The sequence below is a fragment of the Vicugna pacos genome, chromosome 9 (assembly GCF_048564905.1).
Source record: "Vicugna pacos chromosome 9, VicPac4, whole genome shotgun sequence".
Taxonomy (NCBI): Eukaryota; Metazoa; Chordata; class Mammalia; order Artiodactyla; family Camelidae; genus Vicugna; species Vicugna pacos.
In genome coordinates, this window is record NC_132995.1 from 117,037 (window position 1) to 134,729 (window position 17,693).

General features: G+C 58.5%; 2 protein-coding genes and 1 long non-coding RNA gene across 13 annotated transcripts; 1 reads left to right on the plus strand and 2 right to left on the minus strand.

Annotated features, from left to right (window-relative positions):
- Positions 1–2,898: 2,898 nt before the first annotated feature.
- Positions 2,899–9,105, minus strand: ZNF446 (zinc finger protein 446). Of its 9 annotated transcripts, none has more exons than XM_072966461.1 (8): positions 9,069–9,105; positions 7,362–7,741; positions 7,087–7,288; positions 6,741–6,835; positions 5,926–6,012; positions 5,559–5,643; positions 5,301–5,381; positions 2,899–5,195 (listed from the first exon to the last, which is right to left on the minus strand). In XM_072966461.1, exons 2-8 carry the CDS (start codon positions 7,701–7,703, stop codon positions 4,738–4,740), a joined length of 1,350 nt encoding a protein of 449 aa, XP_072822562.1. In that variant the 5' UTR covers positions 7,704–7,741; positions 9,069–9,105; the 3' UTR covers positions 2,899–4,737. The 9 variants fall into 9 exon arrangements, with proteins under 9 accessions (XP_072822562.1, XP_072822559.1, XP_072822561.1 ...); XM_072966458.1 differs by having other exon boundaries at positions 8,792–9,089; XM_072966460.1 differs by lacking the exon at positions 9,069–9,105 and adding an exon at positions 8,724–8,809.
- On the plus strand, positions 9,064–11,655 carry LOC140698006 (uncharacterized). Its single transcript, XR_012075358.1, has 2 exons — positions 9,064–9,142; positions 10,652–11,655. It is a non-coding gene; the product is annotated as an uncharacterized lncRNA (long non-coding RNA).
- Positions 11,135–16,878, minus strand: ZNF324 (zinc finger protein 324). Of its 3 annotated transcripts, none has more exons than XM_006218694.4 (4): positions 16,545–16,878; positions 14,983–15,109; positions 14,561–14,677; positions 11,135–13,927 (listed from the first exon to the last, which is right to left on the minus strand). In XM_006218694.4, the coding sequence occupies exons 1-4, from the start codon at positions 16,575–16,577 to the stop codon at positions 12,507–12,509; spliced, it is 1,698 nt and encodes a 565-aa protein (XP_006218756.2). In that variant the 5' UTR covers positions 16,578–16,878; the 3' UTR covers positions 11,135–12,506. The 3 variants fall into 3 exon arrangements, with proteins under 3 accessions (XP_006218756.2, XP_072822536.1, XP_031531951.1); XM_072966435.1 differs by lacking the exon at positions 16,545–16,878 and adding an exon at positions 16,053–16,454; XM_031676091.2 differs by lacking the exon at positions 16,545–16,878 and adding an exon at positions 16,023–16,454.
- Between the last annotated feature and the right edge of the window lie 815 nt (positions 16,879–17,693).

Sequence of the window (17,693 nt, forward strand, 5' to 3'; positions counted from 1 at the left end):
CACAGACTGTCTGGTGCACATTTCTGAGTCGTTATACAGATACTGTTAACAGCCACCAGATAAGCAGCTCTTTGCAGGAAAACCACCCCAGTGAGAAGGCCCTCTTCTGGTCACTGTAGCAGAACTATACTGCCACTGACCTTAAACCTGGCACCTCACACCCCGCCCATCTCTGGCCCAAGCACACCTTGCACGTCTTCTGACCACACAATCCCTTGCCTACCTTTTGGTCTTTTCCCGCAGATCAAAGAAGTAGAAATGGAGAGTAAGTAATTAACAGATGACCAGATCTCGTCCCTAAGTCCCCCTTCAGTCATCTTGGGAACACACTGTGAACAAGATTGCACCTATGGAAATTCACAAGGAACTGAAAAGCCTGCACGTGGCAGGGGGAGGTGGTGAGGACTCTGACCCTCATCTCAATAAGCAACTGAGATCACTTCCCTATTTTTTCTTTGAAAACTTCCATTGCTGAGCAGAATCCTCGGGGATGGTATTTTGGGGACCCTAACCCCAGACTGCCAGCATTCTGATTAAAAGTTACTTTCCTTTCCATCCACATTGCCTCTCCTATTGATTTTTGAGCCAGACAACATTGAGTAACACCTTTAGCATGGTTATAATAAAAAAGACAGTAACAAGTATTGGGGAGGCTGTGGAAAAACTGGAATCTTGTACATTGCTAGTGCGAATGTAAAATGGTGCAAATCCTTTGGAAAACAGTCATCACAAGGCCAAATGTAGAGTTACTATACGACCAGTAATTCCACTTCTAATAAAATTTTATGCCCAAGAGAGATAAAAACAGATGTCCACACAAACACCTGTACATGAATTCATGTTCATAGTGGCACTATTCACAGTTTCAAAGAGTGCAAACAATGCAAGCTGCCCAAACACCTTAGGAATGGATAAACAAAATGTGGTAAATGCACAAGTGGAATATTACTTGGTGGCAAAAAAGGAGTGAAGCTCTGATAGATCCAAAGGGACAGAAAGGAGATTGGTGACTGAGGAGCTGGGCGAGGACTGCTGACACGAATGTGCTTTTTGGGAATCGTGTGAAATCATTCTAAATTTGTGGTGATAGAGACGTAGCTCTGGGAACAGACTAAAAACCACTGGATCGTACTTTCAATGGGTGAATAGCATGGTACATGACTATCTCCATAAAGCTGTTAAAAGTCTCTATACTAAAATTTAACATTTTACGACATGTTTGCATTCATTTTTGTGTTTTAGAGTATTAAGTCTGATCTATCTTGACAGCTGAGTTTTTGGCCTCCCTTCAAAGTCGCACCTCAGGCCAGTACCCTGCTTAGAGACTTTGGAGCATGGTCCCTTCCTCCAGAGTGTCTTCACCTCGGACCACAGCTGCCAATGTGGGCAGTGTGCACCCAAGAACCCACCTTCCAACCATCTTCTGTTTGACCAGCCCTGGGGTTATGGGGGAAGCTGAATACACAACACGGACACTGGACACATGAAATCACGGCCCAGGAGGAGACCTTGTGCCATGCAGGGTCATGTGCACTTGGAGACAGAGTGGGAGGCAGGCTTTGATGAATGAGAGGCTGGGTGGCCCCCGGCTCCTACAGCAGAATGTGACTGGCTTGGCGGGATAAACCCTTTGGTAAGGAGGACGGTTGGACTTGGGGCTCTGACCCCCCAGAGTAGTGCAGGGAGAAGGATTTGCCATCCGAGGCTCTCCTGGTTCCAGTATCAAGGCCACAACCGGTGTTGGGCCTTACCTTCTGCCTTTACACCACAGCCACAGGTGCTACCAGAGTCAGACCCACCCAGGTCAGATTTTCACTCTTCAATCACTGGGTCACTTTAAGTTGGCTTAACTCAGCAGCAGTGGCTGAGAAGGAAGAAGGGGCCTGGAGGGAGGCCCAGGTAAGGAGAAGGAAAGGCTCTTGAGGTGGTTGTGAGGATCAGATGAGCCTGGGGGTGGGGGGCAAGCAGCTGGAATCAGGCAGGAAGATGCCTCCCCAGCCTCAGCCCAGTGGACGGAGGGGCTGAGTGGGTGCCATGAGATGGGTGGCTTGGCCCAGCTTCTAATGCCAAGAGGTAGATTCTGGAAGCCGCCTTGCAGGCGGACCGTGCTGAGCTGGCTGGGGTTAGTGCCACGGGTGGGCTGTCTAAGAAAAGCCACATTAGACAGGGATGGATCTGAGTACAGGAAGATCCAAACCATGATGACCAGATGCTTGAGGAAGTGACAAGCAGAGATGCACACAACCGGTGTTCGCGGGAGAGGAGACAGTGCACACAGCCTGCCTGGCATCCACGGCAACAAGAGCATAGCTGTGTTCTGCCTACACCACGGAAAAGGACAGGAGAAAATGGGAGTCCAGGAGGTTTCAGCTGCTGGGGACCCTTCTGGAGGGAAGGCAGACGGGCCCCGTGTTGCTGGGAGATGCTGGCGCTTCGAGAATTAAAACCCCTGTGCCCTGTCAGATGACCTTGAGATGGGGAGGTTATTCTCAATGGTCCCAGTGGGCCCAGTGTCCTTGGGTGTGGAAGAGGAGGGAGGCAGGAGAGAGTCAGGGTGATGCACTCTGAGAGGGAGGGGACCGTCTCCACAGCTGGCGAAGCTGAGCCATGGATGCTAACGGAGTTGACAAAAGGAATGCAGCTCAGCCGCTCCTAGACTTTAGTGCAACTGTTCTGACTTCTGACTTACAGAACTATGATTTGTGTTGTTTTAAGACAACAAAGAAAATTTAAAAACAAGAACAAAACTCCCATGCTCCTGCTCTGGAAATGGCCAGAGTCCATCTAAAGCACACACTCAAGTGCGGTCAGCACAGCACTGGGGTGGCAGGAGGACGAGGGACTATCTGGGTTTGGTGAAATGACAGGACGGCCAGAGACAGCATCCTCACCCAGGCCTTAGGAAATGCTGCAGATTTAATATCACTGGGAGACGAGGGGGTGAGACGAGCAGGACTCCAAACCACCTACAATAGCCTCACAAGCTGCAAGAGACAGATCCTGTGTGCAACCCTTGGGGGCCCACCACCCTGACTGTGGGGCTACAGACTCTGTTCATGATCTTCTCTGCTCTCTTGTCTATTTCAGACTTTCTAGCAAACATAAACTTTCAATCTAGGAAACTGCCGGCCCACCCTCCCTCAGCACCTCATGTCCCTCTGTGGTTGGGCCCTCAGTGGCTTCCACCCTCCTCCCCAGCTCCCTGGGACCTGGCCTAGCTTGAGCACTCGCCCCCTGCTCGCCCACCAGGTGACCCCTTCCCAGTTCCACCTCCAGCCCAGCTGTGCGTCCCCAGGCCCAAGTGTGGGAGCAGTGGGTCATAGGTCCTGAGAAGACTGGGGATGGAGGCGATGGGCCCTTCTAGATGGAGGCTTCCCCCTGCCAGCTTCAAGTGGCAGCAAGGTCCCCACCCCCAGCCCAGGTGTCCCCCAGCCCTGCCCAGTACCATGGTCACACACAACCCCCACCTGCCACCCCTGCATGTGCCTGAGGCTACAGAGGCTCCTTTCTCAGGTGCACCTGTTTCCCTGAAACCCCTCCCCCCAGGGAAGCGCTCTTTGTTCTCAGAGTGGAAAAGACACAGAGAGTGCAGAATAACAGCCCCCAAAGACATCCACGGCCTGTCCCTGCATCCTGTGAATATATCACCTCACACGCAGATGTCAGGTGTGCAGGTGGAGAGCGGACAAGCTGTGACTCTGAGACAGGGAGATCATCTCGGGTTACTAGGTGAGTTCCGAGGCTCATTACACAGAGGAGACAGTACAAGACTTAAACACCCACTGCCGGCTCTGCAGATGGAGAAGGGGCCACAAACCCAGGAATGAGGTGGCCCCTACAGTGAGAAGAGGCCATAAAGTGGATTCCCACTGAGAGCCTTTGGGAGGAACCAGCCCTGCTGACACCTTGATTCCAGCCTCGTGAGACCCAGTTCAGTGTCCTCAGAGAATACACCTGGGTTGTTTCAAGCCACCACGTTCGTTAGAGCAACCATAGCAAAGGGACACAGTACACTGACCAAAGTCCTGAATGACTGCCCAGGAGCCCAGACTGACTGCCACAGGCAGCAGGCAAGTGACCCTCTGCCCTCGAGCTTTGTGACTGACTGACCAACCATGTGGGCTGTGGGGACGCCCCTTTACTCGAGGGCCATGCTTGTCCATCCCAACTTGGAAAGAAGTTCCCTGAGCATCCATTCAGACTGGGACTTGGGAACGTGAAGGGCAAGGCCAGGGAATGAGGAGTGTGGCCAAGGGCAGGTAGGAGGGGCCTGGCCCTTCTCAGGGGCACACCTGATCTGACCAGCAGAGCCCAGAGGTCAGGCTTCTTATGCAGAAACTTCCCCAGCATAAAAGCGGAACGTGTTAAAAACCTCAAACGCAGAGTGGACAGACTTTAGCCTCCCACCCACTTACAAACAAAAGCAAGCCATGCTCTCCTGGGCTTTCTGCATTGTCCACTTTCAGACCTCAGGCCCAGCTGCCACAGGAGGGCAGGAAGGGGCCTCCTCACCAGAGCCAACTGGTCCCAGGGCTGGGGAGAGTGGTCACCTGCCTCAGGTCACAGGTGGGGAGCCACCACTCGGAAAGGTGGGGGGGGGAGGCGAGGAGGGAGCAGGGGACCCTCCTGGGGCTCTGACTCACTCCAGGGTCCTCTGTGGGTCCAAGTCTCCCGGACCGATGCGGAGTCACCGAGCACTAGAACCGGGGCCCCAGGCGTGGGCAGCCTCTCCAGAGCTCACAGGGCCTCGGGCCGGTGGCCCTTGCGGTGGATGACCAGTTGGGACTTCCAATCGAAGCTGCGGCCGCAGTCGCCGCAGCAGTGGCGCCGCTGGCCGGCGTGGCCCTTGCGGTGGATGACCAGCTGCGACTTCCAGCTGAAGCTGCGGCCGCACTCCTCACACGCGTAGCTCCGTGGGCCGGTGAGCGCGCAACGGGGTGGCCCCTGGAGCGGCTTCTCGGCGCCCGGGCCGCCTGCGTGCGCACGGCGGTGGATGACGAACACCGACTTCCAGTCGAAGGTGCTGCCGCACTGCGCGCACGTGTATGGCTTGCTCCGCGGGGTCCCCGAGGGCGGTGGCGGCACTAGCGGTGGCGGGGCGCCCGCGACGGCCGCGGACGAGCCCTCCCAAGCAGCCGGCCGCAGGCCCAGGGGCGGCGGGGCCTCGGAAGCTCGGGAGCTCTCGCTGTCACCGCCTGGGGGGCAGACGAGGCAGAGCCGGATTGCCCAGGGCCTCCAGCCCTCCCCCAACCCTGCCGCGGGGCAGCCTGAGAGCCCTCCCCGGCCACCAGATCACTCACCCAGATGGAGGCTTTTGTGGCCCTCGGTTCCCGCGCTCAGCGCCTCCCGCTCCACCTCCGCCCGGGGGCGGGGCAACCCTGCTGGGGTCGGGGGCCCATCAGCTGCCAGCCCTGGCACCCGCGGGTGAGGGGCTCACACGAATGAGAGACAGGGATGGGCACCCTACCGGGCGACGAGGTGCCCCTTGGGAAGCGTTGGAGGCAAAGGTGCTCACAGGGAAGGGTGGGAGGCAGGCCCCAGAGGAGAGGGGTCCTCACCCAGAGAGACCACCGTGCCGTACTTCTCCAGCATGGCGTCCCAGTACAGCTCCTTCTGTGAGGGGTCCAGGAGCCCCCACTCCTCCTGCAAAGATGTGGAGACTCACTCACAGGAAGCTGGTCTAGCCCACAGCCCACCTACCGGTCTGTCTGTGGTCACATCACTGCTAATCACCACTGGGGTAGTAGGTTTCCTAAACCTCACCTGCCCAGGGTCAGGGAGGGTGCTGCCAGCACCAGTCCCCCTCAGCTGCCTCACCCCACTTTCTGGCCGCACAGATTGGAGCTGAGAGCCCCTGGATGGGCCTCGAACAGTGTGTGCTGCACTGGGAGCAAAAGGCCAGGGACTGGCAGGGACCCCAGCTACCTCTTCCAGGCCTCTGGTTAAAAGAGGAACAGAATGCCTCCCTAGGGAACTGGCGCTGGCCTCGGCATCCCTGGAGGTTGGACCCGCCTGCAGGTGGGAGATGAGGCAGAGAGTAGGTGCAGCCTCACACCTTGGTACACAGGGGATGGGGAGGCCAGCTCCCAGATGCCAGAAGTCGAAGCACAAGCCTTGCAGGCTTTACCAGAGGATGTGCTCCCTGCTCGTGAGGTCTGCTGGGTTGGAAAAAAGAATCCACTGTGTCCCGGGCAGGGAGGCAGCAGCCACAGGAGCCAGAGTGTGGCTCTGCAGCTGGAAGACAGAAGGCTTGGGGGTGTGGCCCTCCCACCCCCCAGTTTCCGATTGTGCCTTCTGGCTGTCGCTGAATCCTGTGGGACTTCTCAGTGTGGAGCACGTTAGGAGCAGTGCCGCTGGGACAGGACAGAACCCTGCTGCTCACACCTAGGAGCCAAGCACTCTTGAGTGGAAGGGGCTGGTATGACCAGCTGGCCACAGCTCAGGACTGCTGGGGGCTGTCAACCCCCGACTGACTTCTCTGTAAGTGGGAAGCTACCCACTGTCAGTTCCAGTTACTCTAAACCACATTCCCAATCGCCTAAGGCCAAAATCCTTTGCAAGCATTGGTCTGTCCTTCTATCCTTCCTGCACCAGTAGGGGAGCCCTGATATCAACTCCACTTCTGGGCAGCAAAGAGCACAAGAAGTGCTGGCCAAGGAGACGTGACAACCAGCAGAGGGGGCCACCAAGAACACCCTCCTCCCATTGTGGGCCTGCACCTGCCATCAGGGGCTGCTCACCTGAATCCTGGGTGGGTGAAAGGGTGCAGAGGCCAGTTCCTGTTGTTCAGGGTATCCCTCGCGGGTCTGGGCTGGATTTGGGGAGCAGGAGAGTGCTAGGAAGTGAGGCAGACAGGGGTCAGGGACTGCCCATGTGAGCCAGGGCAGGCGAGGAGCTGGTGTTGGTGCTGAAGCCTGGGCCCTCCCTGGCCAGCAATGAGGAGTCCTCTGGGTCACACAGCAGACAGGCAGGCAGCCAGCCTTCCCTCCGGCCACCCGGGAACCAAGCTTGGCAGTCTTCGATCCCCCGTGGGTCCCCCTCCCAGCTGTGGGCACGCACACTCCCTCCAGGAGCTCCCACTCTCACCCATCTCCTGCCCATAGCCATCAGGCTCCTCCTTCACGCTGCAGCTGAGCTGGGAAGTCTCCTCCATCTGGGCATCCTCTGACCCCTCCCTAGAGGCTGCCCTAAGAGGCTCCACTGTTCCTGAAGGGGGGTTGCTCCCCACAGACTCATCTGTCTTCTGTGCTGCCGGGACCTCCCCTTGCTTCAGAACATGTGCTGTAATCTGAGAGGGAGAGGCAAGTCAACGGGGTTTGAGTCTCGCCCTGTCTCTCCAAGAACCCAACACAAGCACTCACCCAGCCCAGCAGCTGCCCAGGGTCATGCTGCAGCCCCTCGACCAGGGCAGCAGCCTCTTCAGGGCTGTTTGGCCGCTGGCCCCGCACCCAGGCCTGGATCTCAGGTGGCAGCGCGCCCAGGAACTGCTCCAGCACCAGCAGCTCCAGCATCTGCTCCTTGGAGTGCACCTCGGGCCGCAGCCACTGGTGGCACAGCTCCCGCAGCTGGGCCAGGGCCTCACTAGGACCAGCCACCTCCTGGTAGCAGAAGCCCCTGAACCGCTGGCGTGCTGCTTCAGGCTCCTCCAGGGTGGCCGCAGGGTCAACAGAGGGCAGGCGTGGGGGGCCCAGTGGGGACGGCATCGTTGTGCCCAGATTCTTCTTGGAGCCACTAAAGGGTCCTGCAGGAAAAGAGGGGTCAGGGTGCCAGCCACAGGCCACAGCCCAGGGAGCTGAGGCCACAACACACACAGAGGATGTGTGAGGCTGAGGTGGGGAAAGCTTCATGGAGGGTGGATCACAGGAGCTGCAACTGAGAACAGAAGGAAGATTGTGGGGGGAGGGTATAGTTCAAGTGGTAGAGCCCATGCTTAGCATAGCTTAGCATGCTATGAGGTTCTGGGTTCAATCCCCAATACCTCCTCCAAAAAATAAATAAACCTAATTAACTCCCCCCACCAAAAAAAAAAAAAAAAAGGAGGAAGCCTGTGAACCAACGCTTGGAGGCAAGTTGTCTGATGAAGTTTCCAGGAAACAGCAGGGAACTGTTGGGAGATGATGGAGAGGGAGGCAAAGAGTTTTCACAGGCTCCCAGAGTCAGGCTGAGGAGCCCCGGAAAGTGCCTCTGCAGCAGAGAGTGGGCAGTCAGGGAGGCTGTGGGGCCGCCATCCAGGGAGAGCACTGGGGCCAGGCTGCCCGTCCCCACTATCTCTAGGACACGTTGACTCAAGGGGGGCACCCTGAGAGGCTGGCCTGCGCCATGGGTCGATGCAGGGGCTGATGTGGACCCCGAGACACCGTGCTCGCTGACCACGGCGAGCTGTACACGGCTCACACCGTCTGGACCCTATAAGTTAAAAGCAAGAGCAAAGCAAAACAGAGCCACGAGTCGTGTGGAGCTGTCGGTGGGCAGCTGTGTCCCGGCCCTGCGGAGGGTCTGGAGTGGATACGCCCACAGGGGACCAGTTTGACAGGCTGGACCAGGCCTGACTCCCGGAGTCCGCCTTCCAAAGAGGGACGGGAAGCAGGAGGTCTTCCCGATGGAGGGGAACGGAGGTCCGGGTGGGAGGAAGGGACCCGGGCGAAGGCTAGGAGGCGGGACGCTCAGGGCACGTCGGGAGGTAGCGGAAAAGGCCACGCCCACCCAACCAGACCCACGCTCACCTCAGCCACGGGAGGCCTTTTGGGGTAAGTGCCCCCACACCGCCCAGCCCGCCTCTCGCGGGACTCACCCGCCTGCCCCTCGCGCGTTGCCCTGGCGACGCCGCCCTGGCCAATCACGGGTCCGCTCCGAAGGCACCGCCCCCTCCCCTCGGACTACGTTTTCCATGAGCCTCAACAAGGAAGGACAGGGGCGGCCTCTGACAGCCGATGCTCCTTTTCGGAGGCCTCTCACGACTGAGAGGCGCCACGTTCCTCCGGAGGAATCTGCGGAGTCTCAGGGTTTCGGGTGGCTCCCTCCTCTCACCAGCAGCCGCCTTTCTTTTGCATCCAGGCCCTAAGACTCACCAATGGCCGAGACGGACGGTACCTTCGAATCCTGCGCATGTGCACAGCAGGACCGGCGCCTATTGGCAAGCGAGGTGAGGGGTAGAGAGGAGCGTGACCTTTTGGCCAATCAAAGCTGGCACTCCGCCCAGGCTCCTCCTCCAGAGCCCTTCTTGAGGCTTCTCTCTTGTCGCCCAGCCGTCGCCTTGGTAACCCCTCGGCGCATAGCTGCCCCCACCTCCCGCTGTTTCCACGGCAACAGCTAGTGTGTTGCTCTGCCTTCCTTGAAGGCCGGAAGTGATGGCCTGCGGGAGCATAGGTCCGCCGAGACTCTCCTCCAGGTGGTCCCTGGAAGAAGAGGGGACCGGCCGGGAAGGCTTGCCTAACCCATGGCTTCCTCCACCACCCGCGGGAATTTCTCCAGCGAAGATTGCGGTGGGGTCCTTCATTCGACCACCGCTGAGCGCCCTGCGGACATACGGGGACAGCAGGCACCCTGGTGGGCACCCACCTACTGATGAGTAAACTGTCCCACGATTTATACCCTCAGAGTCTCAGACAGGCCTTTAGCTAGATCAGTACTTCAAAGCGAGGGATGGAGATTACTGTTCACCTTTTATTTCTCACTTTGGGGACCAGAACTAGTAAGGGTGGCCTGTATTTTTATTTTACTTCAATAGGGAATGTTACTGCTTTTAAATTCTGACCGTGGGTCAAGGTGTTTTGCTTCTACACATCAAGTGGCTGAACCATGATTTATTTATTCGATTCTAAATTGCGTCTGCCTGTCTTAGTTTCTTCTCATACCTAGGAACCCCCAGCTCCCAGCTCCCAGTGAAGAGCAGTGGTCTTAAACATTTATTGGAAGCTCTAAGCATGTGCGTGGCTGGGGCTTGCCAGCTCTTCCCAGTAGGGATCAGATTGGGCTGTTGTGTAGGGGCTCAGTATTTAGCTTTCCCCAAATCAGTGACAGTTCTCACATCTCCATCCACTTCTAGCTTTAGAATGCTGTTGCTTCCTCCTTCACCATCCTCATACTTGTGGGTTTGTTTCACACTCTCCTGTGGTTTCAGTGGGTTTCTGTACTACATGAGATGCATGTGTTCAGTCCATCATTTTGACCAAGAAAAGCCCAGGGACACTTTAATTGTCACGACCTGTTTGAGGTTGAGTAGAGGCCAGCTTGGCAGGATGTGGGCCAGCATGGCCACAGAGGTTTGGGAGAGGGCAACACAGGAGCTAATACATGGGGGCAGACAGGTGCTCATGGTTGCTATTCCCATAGAAACAGGGGAGGAGGCACTGATCAGCCCTAGGTGCTGGGAAGGTGGAGGAACCGAGGGATAGCAGGAACCAAGCACACAGGAAGAAGTCAATGAAGTGGGGAGGAAGCTGGTGGACAGCCAAAATAGGGCATCAGGCCCAGCGTGAGGGGTCAGCAGGGCTCAGGGTGGAAACCAGGCTCCAGGAGCTTTTGTGCAGGATACAGACAAGGTTGCCTGTGGCTCTGGGTGCCCACTTGCTTCTCAACAGACTCCATTGCTTCTGAATTCCATGCGCTCCCTACTAGAGCCCCATCTGAAGGGTCTGTCTGCATTTCACAGTGCACACTGACACTGCCGTGACCTGCTCCAGGCTCCCTCATGCAGGCCACCCTGCGGGAAGGTGAGGTAGGGGAGAGGCCAGGACATGGACAGTGGCTCAGTCTTGGTGAGTCTGGCGCTGAGTAACTCCTCTTCCCACCCCCACATCCCCCCTCCTTGCAGGAACTTGTGAGGTTTCAGGGGTGGAACCCTGCTGGCAGGCAGGGAGTCGGGGGCATCTTGTCTGCGCTTTGGTAATGGCAGATGGCTGCGAGGTCTGGATTCCCCAGCCTGGATCCACAACAGTTCATCTCCTAGCACAGCTGCTGCTTGGGGCAGCCCAGCTCCCACCTCTGAATGCCCAGTGGACACAGGTGTCCCAGCCCCAGTGGGCCACAGCCGGCTGCATCTCTACCCTGTGGCTAAACCCAGGTCCCTGCAGCTGTGTGATGACATGTCTGCACTGGGCTAGGATGAAACAGGCATTGGGCTACTGCCTCCATATTGTTTTTAAAAAGAAACCTTTATTAGTGAGCCTCTCTGAACCATGACCTGGCGGCTGGGGAAGGGAGGCTGAGGCTGTGAGCTACACAGTGCTGTGCAAGAATTTACGATGTACATTCATTCCAAGCTGTAACTTCTAATCTTTTTCTCCCCCTGGCAAAAAAGACCATGAACCTCCCTGGGCGCGAAGCCCAAGGTCAAGATGGGCTCTGGATTGTTGAAGGTCACAGGAAGCAGATCAGGCCCCACCCTACTTGTCTGCCTCAGTGCCCAGACCATGTGGGGGTATCACACTGAGGAGGGGATTTGGGGGGCACCACACAGCCTCAGGTAATGGCAAGTCCTAAAGAACAGATGGGCACGTGGCCACTGGACTCCACAGATCGAAGCAGCCCCGCCTCGTCTCCTTTGAACCTGCTGCTGTGCTCAGTCCTCATCAGGGCAGCGGGAAGGATACTGTACCACTGACTTTAGTAACAGGACCGCAACGTGAATGAACAGGCAGAGCTGCGGAGCCATCACTATCTGTGTCTCCTTCTCTCCGCCCTGACCTCCCACCTCCACCTCTTCCACCTCCTGAGCTTGCCTTGCACAGGGAGCCAGGCCAGGCTCCACCCGGCCCTCACAGCTGGCAGGTGTGCGGGGGCAGTCATTAGTCTGGACCCTGGGCCAGTGGCTCTGCTGTGTGCAATTCGTGCCCCTCTCTGTGCCTGTTTCCCCATCTGAGAAGCAGGGAGACAGCCACAGCAGCCACCTCACAGGGCCATTAAGAGAAATCTCCTAGCTTCAGAACAGGGGCTGGCAGTTGACACATACTGGCCCTTCTCAAGATCCTGCCTGTCAGGGAGCTTCAGACATCCTCTGCAGGCCTGTAAATCTGTACTCTCTTCCCAAGGAGGAAGCTGAAGCTCAGAGCCCAGCCACCCGTCCAAAGCCAGCAGCCAACCCCACATAGCCTCCTGTCCACTGGGCCTGCTTCCAGGAAACCTTGGATAAACCGAGGCTTGCGAGGTGGGGGTCGGGGGTTTACACATAAACTGTTGGGTTTGTCTCAAGACCACCTCCGTCTCACCGCCTCCCTCCCCCTTGGTGTCCACAGTCATGATAACATGAGAACTGGCACTGCCATGCTGCCCGCCCACTAGTCCCGCCAGGTCCGAGCCTCCATGTCTACCCCCCAACCTTTCTGCAGTGTGACCTCTTGGGGATGGAGGAGTGAGCGGTGGCTAACAAGTGGCAAATCTAGCCACCACATGCGGGTAGAACCACAGTGCATGTGAAGGGCTTCTCCAAACCATGGATTTGCAGGGGACAGGGCCCTGGAGACATGCAAAGGGCTCAGGATAGGCTGGGAAAGGTCGGGGTGGCGGCCTCAAGCCTCAGCCGTCTTTGGAAACGTGGCTGGGCCCGAGGCAGCAGTAGGCCCAGCTTCCCTCCCCATTGCGCCCTCTGAAGGAGCTCCCGAAGGAGGTCTGGCCAGGGAGCGTGGGCTGGCCCTCGGCCTCCGCACAGGCTTCTCGCCAGTGTGGAGCCTCTGGTGGTGGAAGAGGGCTGGGCGCTCGCGGAAGGCACGGCCGCACTGTGCGCACACGAAGGGCTTCTCGCCCGTGTGGATGCGCCGGTGGCTGAGCAGCACAGCGCCCTTGGCAAAAGCCTTGCCACAGTCTGTGCAGCGGAAGGGCCGTTCACCCGTGTGCAGCAGCCTGTGCTGCCTGAGGTTGGAGCTGTGACTGAAGGCGCGGCCACACTGTGCGCAGGCGAAGGGCTTCTCGCCGGTGTGCACGCGCCGGTGCTTGAAGAGCGAGGAGCCCTGGCTGAAGGCAGCGCCGCAGAGCGCGCAGGCGAAGGGCTTCTCGCCGGTGTGCGTGCGCTCGTGCTGGATCAGGTGTGAGTTGCGGCAGAAGCTGCGGCCGCAACGTGCGCAGGCGTAGGGCCGGCCCCCTGCGTGGATCTTGCGGTGCTGGCTGAGGTTGGAGCGATGGCTGAAGGCCTTACCGCACTCAGCGCATCGGAAGGCCTTCTCCGCCGTGTGGATGCGCTGGTGCCGTACCAGCGAGGAGCTGTGCCGGAAGGCCTGGCCGCAGGCTGGGCAGGTGTAGGGAGTCTCACCGCTGTGGATGCGCTGATGCTGCGTCAGGTGTGATGTCTGGCTGAAGGCCTTGCCGCACTGTGCGCACTCATAGGGCCGCTCCCCGGTGTGAGTGCGCAGGTGCTTCAGGAGGTCCGAGCTCTTCACGAACACCTTGCTGCATGCACGGCACTCGAAGGGCTTCTCCCCGGGGAGCAGGCCGGGGCTAGCGTGCAGAGCCTCGCCCAGTTCCGCCCAGGTCTTGGGCTCAGGGCCGGTGGGCAGTCTCCGGGGCTCCGGCCAGGCCACACCCATTCCTTGTCCCCCTGGGGCATCTGGGACAGTTGGGCAGGCTCTCCCAGTGGTCTCCTGTGCAAACGGCTTCTGCCGCTCGGACACCCTTGGCAGCTTGTCTGGCGTGGGGTGATCTGCAAAGGCCTTCTCCCTGGATGGGGCCCGCAGAGAAGGGGTCAGCCGCAGGCTTACACTGGCCTCGCTGCTGCCAGGGCCTAGCCGGAGCCTTTCCCAGTAGATCACAGACACCCCCGTGGGTTTCCTCTCCCGAGACAGGGAGGTGCAGTGCAGACCCGCCAGGCTTTTTCCCTGCTCGCAGGCACCAGCTGTGGGGAGGACCCTAGTTGGCGCCAGAGGGGGGCCATCCTGGAAGGCCGCTGACAATGCTGCTTCTCCAGAATCACCTCTGTTCTCTACCAGATGATGGGAACCTGAAGGCACAGAAACAGTGGATGCCTGGGTCATCCTGGACAGGAGAGTGTGACCAGGCAGGCCGAGTGGGTGGGCAAGGTGGCCTCCAGGACTGGGTGTGGAAGCTGGAGACAAGAGCAGGACCCAGACACCCTCCCTGTTCATACTGAGCTCACTGCTGTCCTGGGGTGCTCCCTGGGCTGCTTTTGCTTATACTGATGACTACCAAACACTAAAGACTTTCCTCACAAACTCTGTTTGCTAACTGCTTCTACCCTAGTAAGGTCAACCCCACGAGGGCAGCACCAGGAGAGATCTGGTCAAGGCTGTGTCCCCAGTGTCTGGAAGGGGACTGGCCACTCCAAATGCTCAAGAAACGATGAACACCTGAACAAAGGGCCCATACACGGCATAGGAAGGAAAGACAGGGAGGCTCTGAGGCCACACAGCCTGGCTGAGGGTGGGATTCTGAGCAGATCACACCACGGCCCAGGGGTACCCTTGGAGTTCCCCCTTCACAATCAAAGCCAGAGCCTCGAGAAAAGGCTTATGGAGAAAAGAGGATAGAAGGGAGTCGGGTGGGAAGAGGAGCACATCCAGGAAGGAAGGGGTATGGAAGCCAGGCCCCAAACTCACACCGGAGCCCCACTCACCAGGACTGGGCCTCCTCTGGGCGCTCCTGGCCAGGGTCACATCTGTCGCACTGAGAACCCAGGGCTCCTCACCACGCTCGAGCTGGATGACCACATGGGGTCGTGAGACAGACAGTCCTGAGACAGGAGACAAGTGAGTGAGGGGCCAACCTCAGCAGATGGCAGGAGTCAGGGCTTCACAGGACATCAATGTTATCATCAACCAAGGAAACCCAAGGAGGCTCCGCTGGGTGGGGCTCACAGAGAAGCGCAGGGGTTCCTGTGAGGAGACCGTGTTGGCAGCATCAGAAGGGCACAGAGGCAGACAGGGACACTCAGCCAATGGGTGCGTGGTTGCTCATGGGCCACCAGAAGATTAGAGGGCACTGCTGGCAGCCAAGCCAGGCAACAACTGAGCTTCCCATGGGGCCCCAGGGCCTTACCCAGCGAGGCCAGGAGTGCGAAGTTCTCCAGCATCACACGGCGGTACAAGGCCCTCTGGGCTGCATCCAGGAGCCCCCACTCCTCCCGGGAAAAGTACACAGCCACGTCCTCAAAGGCCATCAGGCCCTACAAGAGTTGGGTGATGGACACAATCTAAGCTGTGGCTGTGTGACCCAAGACCCAGTTCCCTGCTTCAATGGCTGCCACCCCTGATGTCTCTCAGATGCTCACTCTCCTCCCCCAAGGCTCTGCAGATAGAACTTTCCTCATCTGTCTGTCTGGCCCCTCCCCGCCACCTTCTCTGTTTAGGTCATAGATGCCACTTTGGCTCCCACTGGCCCCTCTACACAAGGCATCCAGAGCAAGCCCCTGGCCTTCAGCTGCTGCCACCTAAGGGCGGCAACAGGCATCCACTCATTCTCCAGCCCTTGCACAACCTGACCCTCCCCACAGGCGCCCTCATCGCTCTTGCAGTAACTGTACAGATCCTGGCTATGGGGCCCCCAGGTCAGGCCATCCCTGTAGGGATACCCTCTCATGCTGAACTTGCCTGACATTTCAAGGCTATTCTTCCAACCCCAAAGGGCTGATCCCCTCCAGTCGCCACAGGGGTGGCCCTAAGGATCTGGTGGGCACACAAGAAGCCATTTTCCGCATCCCTCCGTGGCCAGGCCCCCCTCTATTTCCTTCTCTAGGGTTGTCTGCTCCGTCTCCTTCCCTCAGCCACCTGCTAGACTTCCCCTGACAGTCCCAGGGACCACCAGCCATTCCTCATCTCCCTGGAGTCCTAACTGCCCATGCCCGTCCCTGGCTGAGTCCGTGAGATCCTCCCCAACCCCCACCCGCCTAAGGTTGATTCCCAGGCCCTGCCTCATTCAGGATACCAGGACTCTCTTTGGACATCTACAATTCCAGGTCCATGTGATACCGCAGACTCTTTCCAATTTCCCCCTGAAATCTACTTTCCCTTCAAATTTCTGGTTTTGTTTACAGCTCCGTTCTTCTCGGTGCTCAGGTGGAAAACCTTAAGGACACTCACTCACACCCCAAACTTGATGCACCAAGAGACCTGTCCAGATTCCAACGGCTTTTCCCATCTCCACTGCCCGGGCTGTGGCAGTAGCCTCCTGCCTGCACACCGCCACTCCCCTCTGCGTCTGCCCTCCACTCAGCAAACGGCTGGATACTTAAAAAAACAAAAGTAACTTAAAGCATGCCCAGTTTCCAGGTGCCCTCGAAATAGTCTTAACTCCCAGGGCTGCTGTTTCAGGCATAATTATTCTCTCCCTGTCGAGCAGCTCAGTTCCGAAAGCGCCTACATCCAGGCTTCCCACCCAGCTTTTGTACACAGGGACCCTCCCCTTGGAACTTCCTTCCACACCTCATCCCTTGGCTACCGGGAAGTGAGAATCCCACGCGTGCACGCCCAACCGTCCTGAACACCGATGCCTAGAACGAAGCGCGAGGGGAAGACGTCCAGGTAAACTGCTTCCCTTGGTCAGGGCTCGGGTCCATTGAGGAGGCATCCAGCGGGTGGGGGCCTGGGGCTCCCTCTACTCACCTGCACTGGGTCTGTCTGCGCCGCTACCGCCATCGGAACCTACAGGAAAGAGCGGGCACCTCCGCGCCGGGCCTCAGTCTCCCCGTCCGTCAAGGGCGCTGCGTCTGGGCGGCTTGGAGGCCGCAGAGCACGTGGCTCGGGGAACGCCCACGCCGCTCCCGGGGAAACCGAGGCCGGGAGCAGGCCGTGGGCGTCTCCGCCCCCGCGTCCTCGCCGCCCGCACCTTGGGGCTCCAGACTCTCCTGCACAACCCGCCCAGACCCGGCGCGCTCCGGCCGTCACCGGCGTGGCCCGACGCCGGCAGCCAAGTGACAGTCCCAGGCGCCGGAAGTCTGATCCCACAAGCCCTCATTGGCCCGCGGTGCGAGACGGACGCATGCGCAGAGCCTCCTGGGAGGCGTGGCTCCCTCCTGCCTTCCGGCGCAGTAGGCGGATACCTTCCGGTCTCCACGGCAACGGCCAAGCGCCGCCGCGGTGGGCGCTGGGAAGTGGAGGCCGCGGCCGTGCCGTGCTTCCGGGCTGCCCGTGGGTGGGGTCCCCGTGGGGCAGCGGGCTCAAGCGGGTAAACGGTGACGGTGCAGAGACGGAACTACTGAGGCCCCGGAGGCCCCAGCGCAGCACCGAAGACAAAGCCGGCCGGGGTTCCCATCACAGCTCCGCCTCCTGGGGCCTTGAGCCGGGGCGGGGTTTCACCCTCGCGGTCAGCGTCCCCGAAAGGTGAATATCGACCCCAAAGCGGGAGTCAGAATCCCCTATCCTGTTTTCCAGCGCAGCTGGACCGCGCAGAACGGACGTTCCCAGACTTGCTTGTCCCTAGATCATCGCACGTCGTGATACTGATTCCTTGTTTCTCTTTGGGGGGACCAACCTATGTGTGTGGGACACATAAAACCAAAAGTAAGGGCAGTCTCAACGCAGGCTGAGTACTGCTGACAGGGAACAAAATGTTTTCCCTTTGCTGTTCCACTCTGAGGGTCTTTTTTTTCCAGTGCCCTTAGTTCACATACATAAAATGGGACTATAGTGGTACCTACCGCATACGGCCGTTGGAAGGTAGTATGGAACTAGTCTCTGTCAAGTTTATTCATTCTTTCTGTCTCCCTTCCTGTGTAAACTCCCCAAATAAGTTATAGATGATCGTTATAGCAC